The following is a 16,974-nucleotide window of genomic DNA, read 5'->3' on the forward strand; positions in this document are numbered from 1 at the left end:
ACAGCCAAGACTTTTGTAGTGTGGAGATAGCTCTAAAACAGTTTGGCTTTAGTTGTGAGATTTTCACCTTCCTTCTCCTCTCACCCCATGCAAATGTACTTGTAGAACATAGGTACCAAGAGTCGTTGGCATTGCTACATGGAATTGCTGAAGAAAGTTTTTATTCTTTAATAAAGATAATTATTTAGTTCCATCCCTGACTCCCAGTATCCCCAAAACAACAATTTTGTGATTATATCTTTTATTTAACACACAGTCTGATAATTTAGGGAAAAAAACCACATAGTTGTGAAATCAGAGTGATTTTGGAGAGCCAAGACTTGTGTGCTCATCTGATTAGTGCTCTTGAATAATTCCTGAGAATTTCTTTGCTCTGGATGATACGTGGGTCCCATGAAGTCTACTTCTGAATTAAGTCTGGATTGTGAAAAAAGTACTTATATGTCTAAAGTGAAACCTCTGACACAGTGTAGCCTAATCCCCTGTGGCAAAATGGTCCTGAAACCTCCTGCTTGGCTGCTGCCTAATCTTGGTGGCAGTAATGTGCTGTAGGTGACTTGGGTACCCATGATCCAGCTTTGCTATGTGAGCAGCAACCATGCACTTTCCTTTACCCTGGCCAGGACCCATGTCTTTTTCCACCTGTGTCCTTGTTGTCACTGATTACTGTTGTGGTTTAAACCATGACCTGCTTGTAGACCAATTGTAGACTTAGAGCACTTGCTAGGTGGTGGCTGTAGGAAAGGAGATTTCCCACCATCTTGACATCTTTTATGAGAGTAGCATAACCTCTAGGACATTTCCAAGGTGGAACTGCTCATCATCTGAGTGGGTGAAGTTGTTTTAGAAAAGAAGTCAAGCTTCGTTGGGCAAGGCTGGGGGACTGACAGGAAAAAGCACAGGCAAAAAAGTAGCCAAGGGATGAAGTGCTGGCAAATTGAAGGAGAACCTGGCTTCTAGCTCTTCTTCCAAAGGGTGTTCGTTTGCTTAGCTGGTGTTTCATTTAAGACCCATTTTTCTTGTGCGAACAACCAGGATGCTGAGCTTCTGGCTATAGCAGCTATTGCTCCTACAGCTTCCATCTTCTTCAAAGGACAGCTGTAGTCTGTAGCTGGCCTCTTGCCGCTCACTTACATTGGTGGCCTGCTCTGCAAGCATGCAAAATCTATGGCTTTCTTTTATCGTCTCACTTTTAGTCCTGGAAACTGTACTGTAAAGTGTTTCTCGGCATAGGCTTGGTTTCCTGTTTACTTCTGTCTTTTTGAATTTTTTTTTTTTTTTTTACTATTTTTTTTTCTGTTTTCCTCCACCCACATCAGTTCATCCACTTCATTAGTGTATATTTGACTTAGCCACTGTGGCTCATCCTCCACTATTTTTGACCACTTACCAAACTGGATAGGAAACCATACGGTTTGCAGTTGTGTCCTTCAAGCATCTAAGATGCATGGTTTGGCTTATCATAAGAAAATGTCACTAAACGTTACTGGTGTCGTTACCACAAGAGGTACAAGAACCTATTTGACTTGCTTTCTGAAATCTCAAGGGGCTTCAGTTACTGTGCAGAACATACCTTTATCAGTTACACATTGGCAAAGAAATAGCATTGCTAAGCTGTAGGGAGATAAAGATATTTCATCTGTAATATAAATGAAGGTTTTTAAAAAAAAAAAAGAGGAAATGAAGCTTTCACATATGTAAATAATTCACAGATGGGTATGTACAGTTGCTAGGTATGATAAAGGATAACAAAACCAAGAGGAGTTTTTTATTGGTAAGGTGAAGATTTGCAAGTCTGAGAAACAGGAAAGGTTTTAAGTTAATTAGCATTCAAGAAAAAAAATGATTACGTGTTTATGGATATCCTAAAAGAGTTACATTTGAGTAACATGAAGTGGAAAAACATATTAAAAGTCTTTCCCAGCTATTGTTCCCATATTGCTTTTAGCATATCCACATGTAGTTTTGGCTATAATGGTTTCCAAATTTGTTATATAAAATCTCAGTAACTCAGTGCAATAGAAGGGCAGTTGGAACTAAGACAGTTATGAAGGTGGTTTGAAAGCTAAAGGTAATGTGCTAGAGGAAACACAGAATGCAGTGTAGCCTCCTTTGCATGAAGTCAGGATGTTATTAGCCCAACCAGAAACTGGAGGTTGGATATAGATTTTACTGGAAGGAATTCCATAGTTGACCCCATGCAGGAAGTCAGACTAGGCTGCTACAGTGCTTTTTTTTGGACCTTGACCTTTTTGTATAACTTAGCCTATTAAACTTTATCTGTTATTCTGTGCCATTTGTGCATATTAATTTTTTTTTGTTCAATGTCTTCATTTTAGGTTCAAGGAAACTTTGACAAAGTTGAATTCAACAGGATGTGCTGGACTCTCTGTGCTAAAAAGAACCTCTCTAAAAGTGCTTTGCTGATTAGTGATGAAGATGCATTTAAAGTGTGGGTTATTTTTAACTTCTTATCAGAGGACAAATACCCTTTAATCATTGTACCTGAGGAGGTAAGAAACAAAAACTTAAGCTGTTTAACACCAGTTTGCTTAATGTCTGATTTGAACTATGTTAATGTCTACTGTTTAGAGAGTTAACCAAAATAATTATTTAATATAAAACTTCTATTCCCCTCTTTTAATAATCTAAGGCCTCGGATGCTTTTTTTTTTTTTTTTTCCCCCTTCCTGGGTGCATATGTGGGTATTTTCACAAGATACTTTAGATATTGATGACTGTGTATGTTTGTCATTTAAACAGTCTGGACTAAATGGGATGTGCTGCCTGCCCCCCAGTAAACAGCTTATTTTGCTTTTTGGGAGGACTGACTGGTGCTGGGGAGACTAGGTCCAGTAGCAGCACTCAGAGCTGTTGAGGTTCTTGCTTCACTCATGATTAGTGCATGTATGTGACCTTTAATCACTGCGCTTGCTTATATGTGATTAAAATTTTGCGCAGTTGGTACATCTGTGTGGTTCTGCAAAAAAAATTCTCCCCTCTGCTCTGTGTTACTGTGACTTGCAAGATGAGTCTTCAGTCTTGTGTCACCCTCCTGATGAAAAGAAGTATGAACTTTTCTGATGGTGTCTATTTCCGATCAAAAGCAGCCACCACCTGAACACTCTTGCTTGAAACGGTTGAAGGAATAATGCCAGAGAAAACTCTCCTGCTTAGGTGCAGTTTCACTTTCTTTGCACTGCGCTGACTAAAGATGGAGGCTGCCATCCTTTCTTCTTGCCTGTGTTTTGTACTTTTGCACTGGTAATGACAGGGCCCTACCTGGCATGCTATATTCCCATGAGAAATGAGACTTTTCTTGCTTGCTTTTCTGTCAGTTCTGGGAGACAGAGATCATGGTTATAAAAGCTAAGACAGCTTCTTTCTTAATGGTGCCAGATTTGGCTTTGGTAGGAGCTAAGAGCCAATACTAAATGTCAAAACTGGGACTCACATCCACATCTCTGGTTTGTCATTGTGTTCTCCACTGTGCAGCCTGGCTTACCTGAGGATAGACATTTCACATCCCCTTATTTGTTGTCATGATTAAAAGCTTCAGACCTGCCAGCTCTGGGGTGTTGTTTTTTTCACTTGCTCACCCTCCACCAAGCAAGCCCCTAGATTTTTGTTGTCTTCTGTAACTGATGCCAGGTAATGGCAATGTGCCCATTTGATGGGAGGCAGGCTGCAGAGTCAGCTCCAAGCCCAAAAGAGGTTTTCCAGATTTCATAGCTGCTGCTGTTTGCTTTCCTTCCCATCCTTAATGTCCAGGGTTAACCTGTATTGCTCTTCTACTTGGAGTATTTTTAAAATTTTTAGGGTGGATCTGTGTCTGCATCTCCTTGATTACAACTAAATCTAAATTGTGCAATACTGTTTAAAGAAAGCTTATAGAGACTGCCAAAGAAAGGCTGCTCTGTTCTTACCATATACAATGCCTGTATTCACGCTAATCTTTTGCCTTAGACCACACAGGTAATGTAATCAGCCAGTGGAGGAATGCTGTCTGTTGAACACACTCCTTTCTGGTTTGCATTGGTCCTCCTTGGATTCTCTGTGCTTCTGAAAAATTCCACATTTACTCATTTACCCTTTTACAGAAAATTTCAAAAGTAAAGATGCAAAGTCTTTATTTTGGTCAGTTTTGCTTTTTCTCTATGTGACCTTTCATATCTGCCTTTTAAGCTATTATATCTGGTGTTTTTTAATGTTAAATCTAAACTCCAGATTTGCAAAGCATTTTTTTTACAAACTTGTAGTTATTGTTTTAATGCTGAGAATTTCTACCTGAAAATAACTCTTTTCAGTAATATTCAAAATAATACTGGTACCTAGCAAAGGTATATTTCTTTCAATTTACTTTTTATGCCTCTTGAGTTCATAATAAAGCTTGATTATCTATTTAGTCTTCACCACTTTGTATTCCATCCTGCTATTTAATTACAAAATGGTTTGCACATCTTGTATAAAGTGAGGGGATTTTTGAAAAGTGAAGAACAGAGGAGAGAATGATGGAAGCCTCGCTGTTCTGTGACATTTATTTTTGGTGAGACTAGAACCTCTTCTGGGTGACTACAGCTTCCCAGCCAGGGAGTAAGCTTTCCTTCCCTCCCTGTCTGTTGCTCTTATCTGTTGGTTGAGAATACTGTGACACACAATTTACTGCAGTTTCTGGCTTGGAGTCCTTTGCATGGGATATAGCCATTTTCCCCTTCTCCCTCCCTTCCACCTCATAGGTTTTTGGGTTTCAGAGTTTTTGTTTCCCCTTTATAAGTAACGAGGAAACTTGCCTCATAATTTCAGATTGGAAAGGTGATCTCTTGAAGATTTTTGCATCCCATCTTGTGGATGGTAAGATTGTAATAAATGAGCTTTTTAGGTCTCCAGGGAATGTGTTGATACAACTTCATGTGGCTATGAGGATGCCTTCTCTTCCTCCTCCTTGGAGGAGCTGCTCTTTGAGACCTGCTTGGGAGTCTGATTTCTTATCTTTTTTTTTTTTTTTTAAATAACATAAATGGTTTCTGCACTCATTTGAACAACTTTGTGTCTGGAAAACTCTCCTGCTTGGGTGCAGTTTCACCTTCTTTGCACTGTGCTGACTGATTGAGGCTGCCATCCTTCATTCTTGCCTGTGTTTTGTGCTTTTGCAGTAGTGCTCCTGTGCTAGGCCTTTTGTTTTACACAGCGAATTGTGGTGGGGCTGTTACCCTCACCTGCAAAGTGTTAAGTCTTGATTCCCTGCCCGGGTGTTGAACAGGCAGCAAATTGTGAACAGCTGCAGCTCAACTACAAAACCAGGCTACTTTGGAAAGGTTTTGGAGACACAGGCTGAGGAAAGCTTTAGAGCGAGCTTTAGAAAGTGAGGAAAGTAGTTGCAAAGAGGGAATTTGAAAGCAGTGGAGAGGTGACACAAGGGCCAGAAGTTGCTTGTTTAGCAGAGGCCAGACTGAAAGCTGGAGGCAGCATCTGGCCTGTGCACCTCACCTGCCGTGGTAGGAAAGACGGCAGCCCTGCACTTTGAGGGCAATGAGGTTAGTAAAATCCAGCATGGGGAACCGCCTGGGTTGGGGTGGGCAGTTGTGAGATGTGACTTTAAGCTTGAGAAGGGGGAAGAGCTTTACCAAGCAGCTATATCACTAATGTGCCCAGAAGGTGGGGGCCTGAGTGGGAGCTCCTTACCCTTGCCGCAGCTGATATTCTCCACTAGCTCATCTGAGATGCAGACATTCAAGCGTGGGTTTCCTTCAGCGCTTACTGGCATTACCTCTTCCATGAGAAGGGTAAAATAAAGGGAAGAAAGGTGGAGAGAACTGTAGCCTTAAGAGAAGAAGTACTTCTAGTTTGTCACGAGCTTCCCTTACAACTCCCCTCTTAGTTGTTACAGACTCATTTGTGACCCTTGGTATTGTTTAACTAGACATTTTCTGTTTTATAAAAAGATTTCCAAACACTTCCCCTTTCTTATTTCTCATCATGTGACTGCAGCCTTAGGAATGCTTTATCGCCTGAAAGCTGTGGTATGTGGTTAGCTCTGTTTCTCGGCCATCCTTAATGGTGAAACTTGCAGATACGTACACTGCAAGCTGGACACTCTTTGTGTGTTGTAATCTAAGTTCACATAACTTGTTTTAAATAAGCCAAACGTATTTGCTCTTTAAGCCTGACTTCTTGAGGAAAGCAGGTTTATACAGCTGTTTTTCACTTGTCCTCTAGCCTTCAACTGTATTAACATGTGGCATTTCTAATCTTCCTACTTAGGACAAAAAGAGTCCAAACCTTGTATGGCTTTCTGTGCATTTGAAAATGAGGTGATAGTTTTTTAGTCTGAGGAGGTGAAAGTCTAAAGCTGTCCAGGGGTGATTTTTCTCAAGGCATTTATTAAAGAAAAAGGTTTTTTCATGACCACATTTGCTTCCTTGTTCTGCATTCTAGTATCAGAAACTGGTAAATTGAATGAAATTCTGGGAGTTGAACCTTGGCCATTCAGAAGTAAAATCAAAACTGATAAAACTAAAATGAAAGCTGCCTGTGTGGGGTTTAAATTGACCTCTATAAGTTTATGATGATGGTTGGAAACATGTTTAGTCACTTATGACTTGCAGCAGTTCTTCCCATTTCACTACTATTTTCCTTGATTGCTACAAAAAATAAGACAGTTTTCATCTTATACAGCAGGCTGTCCTTAGGATTTACATGTTTACATGTTACACTCTTTTTTGAGTTGGCCTTTATTATATTACTTAATGCTAATTTAATTTTTAAAAAAGAAAGAAGCTAATGGCTTATACAATGAATGGACACAGTTTTCACAAAGTCTATTAATCATAGAATAGTTTTGGGTTGGAAGGGACCTTTAAAGGTCATCTAGTCCAACCCCTCTCCTAGGAGCAGGGACATTTTCAACTAGATCATGTTGCTCAGAGCCCCATCTCTGGGCAACCTGTTCCAGTGTTCCACCACCCTCATTGTAAAAAAAGTTTTCCTTATGTCTAGTGGAAATCTACCCTCTTATAGTTTAAGACCATTGCTCCTTGTCCTATCACGACAGGCCCTGCTAAAGAGTTTCTCCCTATCTTTCCTATAAGCAGCCCCCTTTTAGGCTCCCTGGAGCCTTCTCCTCTCCAGGCTGAACAGCCCCAACTCTCCCATCCTGTCCTCATAGGAGAGGTGCTCCAGCCCTCTGGTCATCTTCCTGGCCCTCCTCTGGACTCGCTCCAACAGGTCCACGCCCTCCTTATGTTGGGGGCTCTAGAGTTGGACACAGTGCTCCAGAGTAATCCAGACTAGTTATTGTCAATGGAGTTTAATAACTTCTAGTACGGGGATTTTTTTTTTTTTTTTTTTTTTTTGTCGAAAGGAAGAAACAAATATTTAACTTAAAAGTAAGTGATGTTCTGATCATGATGACTGTGAAAGGGGATATAATTATTTTCATGTCTCTTGCCCAGTAACATGTGCTTCCACAGAATTTTGTACAATGTGAATAGACTTTTCACTTCTGCTCTGTTAATATTACAAATCTTATTTAAATAGCATAAACCGGAATAGCCTTGTCTGCTGTGCTCTGATGGGCATGAAAGCCTCCTTATTTTTAATTTTTATGATCTAAGAGACCCACTTGTATATCAGAAAAATATGTGAAATATCTATGATACTTCATACACCATGGAATATAGTTCCAGGAATAACTGGAAAAGAAAGCAAATAGGTATTGAAACATGGGAAAAGAAAGTGCTTTCTGAAAGAAGGTACCAAATATGCTGCGTAGCTCGTGTTAAAGAGCCTCTGTTCTTTATATTATTTTTTTATTTCTCTTGGCAAAATTCTGGCTGAAAAGTTTCTGTTGCTTTGAGATGGAAGCTATTTATTTGTACTGTGGAGCAAGTTGGTCTGTGCTGGCGTATGTAGCGTTAGCAACCCTCTTGTGTTTTTACATCCATATCTGAACGTGATTGAGGTCCAGTTAGAATAGCAGCAAACATTGCTTCACATTTGCTTTTTGACACTCTACTTTTTAACCACAAGAGTAGGTTATGTTTGAACCAGTAGACTTAATTTGTCAGTTATTTGCTGAGTTGACATGTCTCTTTATGGAGGAGGGGAAGCTTCATTTGCTCTCAGAGGTTCCTCATTTGAGCACGTAAAGAATGGTCTCTCTTTGCTTCTGCACTTACCAGATCAAACTTACTTCTTTATATTTACCTCACACTGTTCCATATTTATACCCCACCCAACACTCACTGTTGCTATTGAGCACATATGTTAGATAACATTTTTCTGGGTAGTTTGATTAGCCATGTACTTATCTGAATGCAAGATAAAGCTTGTTTTTTTTTTTTTCTTTATTTTAGAATTTAAATTGTAATGTACACAGATTCTTTTTCACTTAAGACAAGTTAATATATTTTAACATGATGAGATATTTTATGTACTTCAGTGGGATTTGTGGTCATGTGAGCAACTTGTAGATGGAGAGTTAGCAGACGTCAATGTTTAAACCTGTTCTAATAATCAAAATAAGATAAAATGTGTACAAATGATGTTAAAGGAAAGGATCTGTTGAACTATTTTTAGTCCATTACATGATAACATGTACTAGCCAAGAGTTTTGTGTTGTTTCTTTTCCAGACCATTTTGTTCATATAGCTTGAGCAAAAAAAGTGAAAAAATCTGTTCAGGTATTATTTTTTTGATGGAGGTGTGTGTGTCCCTTGGTCTGCAAGTGAGTCCTAGTACTTTGAGATAATTAACCAAAGAAGTTTGAGAGCTGCATGTCTCGAGCAGTGTGATAGGTTGTGAAATCTTGGAACAATAAATTTTAAAGTTCATTAAGTTTTAATGGTTTCGGGGTTTTTTTTTTTTTGTTTTTTTTTTTTTTTAAATTACTGTCTGGCATTTTGACAAGTATATTATCTACCTAATTAAGCCTCAGTTATTTTAGCTTTCAACTAAAGTACATGATCATAGTTCAGAACTGGTGCTGCTCAGAGGGACTGAACTGAGTGGCAGAATATGTTTTGAATATGAGGAAAAAAAAAAAGTTACTCCTGTGTTGGTGCCAGAGCTCATTTCAGCTCATCAAATCCACATTTTAGGAGGTTTGTTTTGAAACAAGTTTGCCATGCTACTGTTCTTGCATGCTGTGAAGCGCTTTTTTAGGTTGTTTTGTTTTGTTTTCTATAACACTTGCCTGGAGTAGGAAGTAAGCTGCTTCCTGCCTTTAACAGACTGCTGAGGATTTATGGTCAATGCTCAAAAGCCTTGGATTAATTTTTTAACTTAAAGATTTTGGAGAGTGAAAATCAGCAAAGCATGTTTTAAAGATTTTTAAAAGAATTAGTTACTGACTTTTACAAAAATCTAGTAGAAGTTATATGTTGGTTGCTTGGGAGGAGATGCTAAAATTTCCTTACTATCATGTGACTGTATTAACTTAAGCAATTCAGAGCTGTGCGTGGAACCGCTGCAAAGCAGAGTTTTATGACCTGCTTTGGTCTGAATATGAGCGGTGGTGAGCATGTGTCATAGTTCAGCCCCGATCGGACCAGACTACGCAGTCTCTCTCTCACTCCCCTCACCCTCTGAGAAAACAGGGAAAGAAAATATAAGAAAAACGGTTCGAGGTTTGAGATAAGGACAGGGAGAAATCCTTAAAGTTACCGTCACGGGCAAAACAGACTCGACTTGGGGAAAACTATTCATTTATTACTACAAACAGCAGGATAATGAGACAGAGAACAAGATAACCTCCCCCCCACCCTTCCCTCTTCCTGAGCTTAACATTATCTCTACTACCTTCCCCCCCCAAGCGGCACAGGGGGGAAGAGGGAATGGGGGTTGCGGTCAATTCATCATATGTTGTTTCATGCCGCTGCTTTGTGGTCGGGGGAAGAACTCCTCACATTCCTCCCCTGCTCCATCGTGGGGTCCCTCCCACGGGCCACAGTCCTTCGTGGAACTGCTCCGGCGTGGGTCATCTCTTCCATGGGGTGCAGTCCCTTCAGAACAGCTGTCCCAGCGGGCCCTCCACGGGCCACAGCTGCCTTCAGGCATCCACCTCCCCTGGTACGGGGTCCTTCACGGGCTCCAAGTGGATCTCTGCTCCTCCGTGGACCTCCATGGGCTGCAGGGGGACAACCTGCTCCACCATGGTCGTCACCACAGGCTGCAGGGGAATCTTGGCCAGGAGCCGCATTACTCCTCCCCCTCCTTCTGAACTGACCTTGGTGTCTGCAGCCGTTCCTCACAACAGGCTGGTAGATGTCTCTCAGGATCTTTTTTTACATCATCTTATTCACTTCTCATCTCCTCTCCACTTCTTACAGCCGGGCTGGACTGAGTCGGGCCCAGTCGGCTGCCTGGCGAGAGGCCAGAGGGTGAGGCCTGCAAGGCCCATGAGGCCTGCGCCTCCCCCTCTGCGCCTCTGCCCCCACTCAGCTTCTTCACATCTTCTCTTCTCTCTTTTTTTTTCTGTTTTCCCATTCTTAAATACGTTATCGCAGAGGCGTTATCACGGAACATTCTGCTACCAATTGGCTCGGCCTTGGCCAGCAGCAGGTCCGCCCTAGAGCCGTCCGAGTCCACTAAACAAAGGGGAGCAACTTCTAGCAGTTTCCTACAGAAGCTACCACCTTAGGCCCCCACTCACTAACAAAACCACGACAGCATGGCATAGCAGAGCGCTGGCACTGCAGCAGCAGCAGCAGGGCCAAGCCACCCTCCCCGGCCTGCACAAAGCTGGTGAAGCAGTCCATATATGCCCTCTCCTGGGGGTGCTTTCCTCAAACAGCAGACGGGCACAGCACAGAGCTGAAAGTCATCTTTACTTATTACCATATGCCTTGTACCCTGTGTTAGTTGCACTTGTGTACAGTTTAAATGCTGCTTTTGCAGAGGCCTCTGTTCAAATCATATCTTTGCTAGTAAGAATTGCATAAGGAACTAAAAATACTTAAATGCCTTACTCAGTAAAGCTGTAATGAAAAAGCAATGCTGTCTACAACTTCTGTATTCACCCTGGAGGCGTATTTTGTGTCTGGATAGCCTGTCTGCTCTTAAAATAGTCTTTACCAGGAGGATGGGACAGCCACATCTCAGAGTGCTATGTGCTTCCTGCTCATTCAACAGAGCAGGAACTTTCCTGTAGAGCATGCAGGGGCTTTCAGTAGCTTCTCCATTTTGGTGTAGCATTAGTCCATGTGCTACTAGATCAGGAGCTGAGAGACTTAAGAACAGTTACTGAGCTGAAATAGCAAGAAATGCCCACCCATCTGTAGGATGAATTTGGTAATTTACTGCTTTGCCAGATTAGTGTTTTCTGGTACATGCCTGTGTGCTTCTTGATCATAGATGTGGGGGAAAGGAAGGGATTTGCCTGTACCATTTGCAAGAGAGAGAAGCAACAGCCACAAAATTAGCATGTATGCTGCATCAAGGCCTGCATTGAGGCCTGGGAGTCCTTGTGGTGAAATGTGTGGGGAAATACACTTCTTTATTTCTTTGTACTCCCAAATCTCTTACGTAGAGACTGCTGGGTGCTCAAAAGCCTATTAGAACAGCTGAAATGTGACTCTGAGCTGTAGCTGAAAAGTTAATCTGTTCTGTGTTGAAACATCCTCTGACTCTCTCAGCTGAGGTTTTTCTTACCTGTAGAAAAAAATTATATTGTATTTTCAAGCAGTGCTGAGGATCAGAGGCGAACCAGCATTGGTGATTAGAAAAATGAAGTCCTGGAAAACTGCTTTTCAGTGAGACATGTTAATGCTGTACACGTTAGTCATTTTTGATAATGAGATTCAGACTCCAGAGTCACTGCGTGTTTCCAAACCCACACTTAAAATAGGTAAACTGAGAGTGGAACAGACTGTTCTGAAAGACCAACCTTCAGAAAAGTGGCACTTAAGGAAATCTGTGTTATTTCCGCGTGCACAGAGAGAACCTGAAAGGATCATGGTTTCCCTCCCCACCTCCACCGGCCAGCATACGCACCCAGTCGCATCCCTCCTGCCTGGAGAGAATCAGGGCAGCTGGGAGAAGCCCTGGCCTGCATCTTTGTGGACCAACCTACCGGGATGCGGCTCTGTGCTGGCCTTGTGGTGCCTGGAGAGGGAAGTCAGCCCTCAAGGAAGCTGGTGCTGCCCTGTCCCTGCACGGACTGGTGCAGGAGGGTGCTCCAGTGTGGGGGTCACGAGTACCCTCTCGCCCAGCTTCCTCCTTAGAGAGGGTACAGGTGGCTCTACTCTCTGCTTTGGCTGGTGGCCGAAGGCATTTGGATTCTCTTAAAATCTGGGAAGGAAACACAGTGAGCCATTACCCAAAATAACAGAAGGCCACATTAGCTTGCTCTGTCTTCAAAACTGGGTAATTGGTATCCTGAGACTTCAATCATAAAAACTTAGAAGCATGACTTTTACTTTGTTGTATAGGGGACTTTGTAGGAAGGGTCTCACCAAAGATTTTGTTTAAAGAGCCATTAAAAGCATTTTAGGTGTGCTCAAAGCTGTAGATGGGCTTAGGTTAAAATACTGCCTTGTTTAAAGAGGGAACAGTGATGAGTTTAAAAACAACATAAAAATAAAACAAAAGAAGAACCTCAGCCTTCTTTCCCTCTTTTTCACTTATGTTTATTTTGATTAGTATTACTAGTGTTATTGCCCTGTGTATGGTAATGATGAAAGACTAAAGGAAAATGAGAGTTTATTTTGAAAACAATAAAAGCAGATGTGAAAAATTTGGTTTTTTACTTCTCTCAACACATCTACCAAGATTGTGTCCAGTGATGGAGTTCTTGAGAGCTGGAGAAGAAGGGATCATGTGATCATACCTTGGATATTTTTTATTTCATTTCTTGTCCAAAATGCCATATTTTCTTATTTTTTTTTCTAATTTGTTTACTTTTTGTCTTAGAAGAATACTTTTTGAAACACCTTATTTTCTCACACTTCAGTCATCACTGTTTGGAAGGTGCTGCAGGGAAGATTCGATGTGATCTGTAGGAATCTGAATTATTAAAAGAGGTTATTCCTCCCCTGGGCAAAGGCAAACCCACCCGTGGGATTGCTTTCGCTCAAGGACCTGGATGTACTTGGTGGGTGATGCGGGAGGATGGGGATGCGCCTCTTTGAAATTGAACCTGAACAGCAACAATATGCAATCTTCCTACCACCTTAGGCCCCGCCCTCACTAAACAAAACCACGACAGGCTGTCAGGTTCAATTCTTTGTTTCTTTACTATGAAGAGAGTAGCTGTGGGATGGGCTTGGCAGTCAAAAGTTCAACTGTGACAGCAGCCTAAAATCCTTGCTAATTAAACCACTTACACTTAGGGGCCTACATGTGAATGTGGGAATCTAGCTGTAATTATAGTCTCTAGAGAAGCTTAGTTTACAGCTCTGAAACACTTGATTTCCATGCCTGCTGAAAATGATTAATTTCTGTTTGTGTGTCTGTACAGATTGAATATTTACTTAAAAAACTCACCGAGGCAATGGGAGCAGGCTGGCAGCAAGAGCAGTTTGACCATTATAAGATCGCTCTTAACACCAGTCGAGAAGGCCTTTCTGCATGGGAGCTGATTGATCTCATCGGAAGTGGGCAGTTTAGTAAAGGGATGGACCGACAGACAGTGTCCATGGCAATCAATGAAGTCTTTAATGAGCTCATATTAGATGTACTTAAACAGGTAAGAACCGCAGATAACTAATGTTTTAAAGTAGAACAATTCATTGCATAATTAGAAAATGTTCAGCTGGTACTGAAATGTCTTTACATAATGGATAATGAGCAGGGGGAAATTAGGTAAATTACTTGTAAGTGTTCTTTAATATGAGCTTATTTTTATAAAAGAGAAACTGTGCTGCTGTTCAGATTGTTGTAATTGTTGCAGTATTATGAATGAGTTGCTTGTTGAGAGAGTTTGGTTTTAGAAAGTTAAAGAAATGTGCTCTGACTTGAAATACAGCCTTTTTTTATACTCCTTTGAGCTGCTTATTAACCGACAGTATAGCTACAACATGCTGTCCATTCTTAAACTGGTAACAATGCTTTCATCTTTGACAATGCTTTTTTTTCCAGATGCAGTTACATTGTAGCAAATATAAGTTGTGCTGATGTAACCTCTGTATTCAGACAAGGGGCTTTGGACAAAGGTATTGCTCCAGCTGAAAGGTCTGCTTCTAAGTTGCCCCACTTCAACAGGGCAAAAACGTGTAGAAGAGCTCCAGAGTGCTCTCCCTTCTTGTTCTGCTTAGTAGGCTATGTGACTGACAACTTATTTACCTGTACTCAAACACAAGAAGTAATGCTGGCCTTTATATTTTTAGCAAACTTCTGTCAATTTTCATTTTCTTCAGATTTCCAGTGGCTGGATTATCAGTTTAGGAATGGTTTTAAAAACTGCATTTCATTCATGGAAAGTATAAAGATCACAGGGACCTGAGGGGTCATGGCAGAGCTTATCTAAAGAGCTATTTAAAAATGACTTTTACCTGGTAGAATTTTTTTTGTCTTTAATTTCTTGGCTTCTTGGTGAGGAGAGAAACAAAGACTTTCTTGGCAGGCTTTCTTAAGTTGTTCTGAAGAAATCATCATAAGTTCTTGGCACAGGAAATTATTTCAGAATATCCACAGAACAATGCAAAAGTCTATTTTTGTTAACTGCTGGTTGCATGTTGGAGGTGAGGGCTGGAGACACGCACACACAGGCAGACAGACACACAGAGTCAGTTTAGGGCAAAATGAAGTAATTCTCCTGTTTAATACCATGAAATTAAAATAACAAGTGTCAGGTCAGTCCTTTCACTTGAAACTTGTGAGGATATCAGGTTTATTTTCAGTTTTGGTACTGCTTTGTGTGTGTGTCACCCCTTCACCCTCCCCTTTTTTTAAAAAAAAAAATAATAATTTTTTTTTACTGTCTCCTTTCTTTCCTCTCGTGGTGGCTAGTCCTCTTTCTGAAGGATGTCTGAGTGCCTTTGAATGGTTCCTTGACACTTAAAAATAGTTTGTGTCAAGATTTGGCCAAGTGCCTCCTGGACAGTCACTGGCCTAATGGAGAACAGAGTTCCCCGTGTGACTTACAGACATCTGGTTCAGTCACAGCTTGTACCCTGAAACCTTGTTGATTCACAGAATTGTCCGGTTTATTGTGGTATATTATTACTTCAAGGTATTAATTAATTACATACCATATTGTAGCCAGGTGTGATATTACCCTTTCTATTGTATATTTATCCTGGATCTCGAAGGCTTATGAAGGGTAGCAGTGATAATTAAATTTGTGATATTTAGTTTTCTGAAAGACGTGTCATTCATGTGATAGTTGATATGAAAAGATCCCTAGGAGCTGTCAGTGGTCTCTTAGAATCATAGAATAGTTTGGGTTGGAAGGGACCTTTAAAGGTCGTCTAGTCCCACCCCCCTGTAAGAAGCAGGGATGTCTTCAACTAGATCAGGTTGCTCAGAGCCCCGTCCAGCCTGGCCTTAAATGTTTCCAGGGATGGGACATCCACCACCTCTCTGGGCAACCTGTTCCAGTGTCCCACCACCCTAACTGTAAAAAAATTTTTCCTGATGTCTAGTGTAAATCTACCTCCCTCTATTTTAAAACCATTACCCCTTGTCCTATCACAAAAGGCCCTGCTAATGAGTTTCTCCCTGTCCCTTTAGGACCTGAAAGACAACTATAAGGGCTCCCTGGAGCCTTTTCCAGGCTGAACAGCCCCAACTCTCTCAGCCTGTCCTCATAGGAGAGATGCTCCAGCCCTCTCATCATCTTCCTGGCCCTCCTCTAGACTCTCTCCCAACAGGTCCACGTCCTTCTTACGTTAGGGGCTCTAGGGCTGGATGGGGACTCCAGGTGGGGTCTCACCAGAACAGAGCAGAGGGACAGAATCACCTCCCTCGAGCTGCTGGCCACACTTCTTTTGATGCAGCCCAGGATACAATTGGCTTTCTGGGTTCCAAGTGTGCATTCAGAAGCAACTGATGTACTGAAAGATAAATATTTTGCAGAAATTTGAGGGGAAAATATCAGTCTGGCTTGACTTTGAATGCAATTTCATTATGTCAGGAAGGGGAAAACCACCTGATTATGGCGTAGACTGTGCAAGGCATGAAAGAGTGAAGCTGTAGTATTTCTTCACACGCCCTTGCGACCACCTGGACCTTGGACCCGAGCATGGGGGTGGCAAACAAAGCTATTGCTCTGCGCATTCCTGTTTTGGAGCAAGGGAGTGGGATGGCACAGGGGAATAGGCATGGCACTGGCTCTGGCCACGTTTAACTGGCTAGAAAAGCTGAGCACAGATAAGCTGTATGTGTAGAGGAGTTCATTCTTTTTTGTTTGGTTTTGTACAAAAGAGCTTCTCCAACTTTCCTGAAGTTTTTTTCCCCCTCAGACCTGCACAGAAAGACACCTTTGACTTAAATATGCCACAACACATTTATTTGTTTGCTTATGTCCAAAATGCTATAGCTAAAAGATGTTACAGAAGAATGTTCCTTGGTCTCCTTTCCAACTTTTCCATCCTCTTAATCTGGAATACTTTGAGTACAGTGCTTTCTGTATGGCTTGTTCATAGCTGTATTGATGTAGATGTTTCAGTTTCATCTGTGATTTGCCTTTTTTTCTCAAGTTAGAAGTCAGACAAAAGGATGTAAGTAATTGGGGAATATGGTTTCAGAAATGGCAGGTGTAGCTGAAATACTGGCAAACTTTGAAACTCTAGATTAAAAACTGACTAGGTCACAACAGTACCCTTGATAAGATCACTAAAAATCAAATGCCTGAAAGAATGACCAATTACTGTATAATTCTCTGAGCACCCTTTTCCACGAGATAGTTTTTGCGTTGATGTAGCCACACTGGATAATGTATAATAGGGTTACTAGTGTAACTGCACTTAGTATTGCTGCTTATATTTTAGATATGTTAATATTCAATAGACGTAAACTTGGATGATTTAATCATGAT

The 16,974-nt window shown here is 41.3% G+C and overlaps 1 protein-coding gene across 1 annotated transcript in view; it reads left to right on the forward strand.

Annotated features, from left to right (window-relative positions):
- SWAP70 (switching B cell complex subunit SWAP70) overlaps positions 1-16,974 on the forward strand; it is a 45,360-nt gene that overhangs the window by 13,372 nt on the left and 15,014 nt on the right. The window contains exons 3-4 of the mRNA XM_086750041.1: positions 2,340-2,513; positions 13,456-13,683. Of these exons, the coding sequence (XP_086606167.1) occupies positions 2,340-2,513; positions 13,456-13,683 (402 nt within the window). The remainder of the gene's footprint in view (positions 1-2,339; positions 2,514-13,455; positions 13,684-16,974) is intronic.

Source organism: Chlamydotis macqueenii, chromosome 5 (assembly GCF_036417535.1).
Source record: "Chlamydotis macqueenii isolate bChlMac1 chromosome 5, bChlMac1.mat, whole genome shotgun sequence".
NCBI lineage: Eukaryota > Metazoa > Chordata > Aves > Otidiformes > Otididae > Chlamydotis > Chlamydotis macqueenii.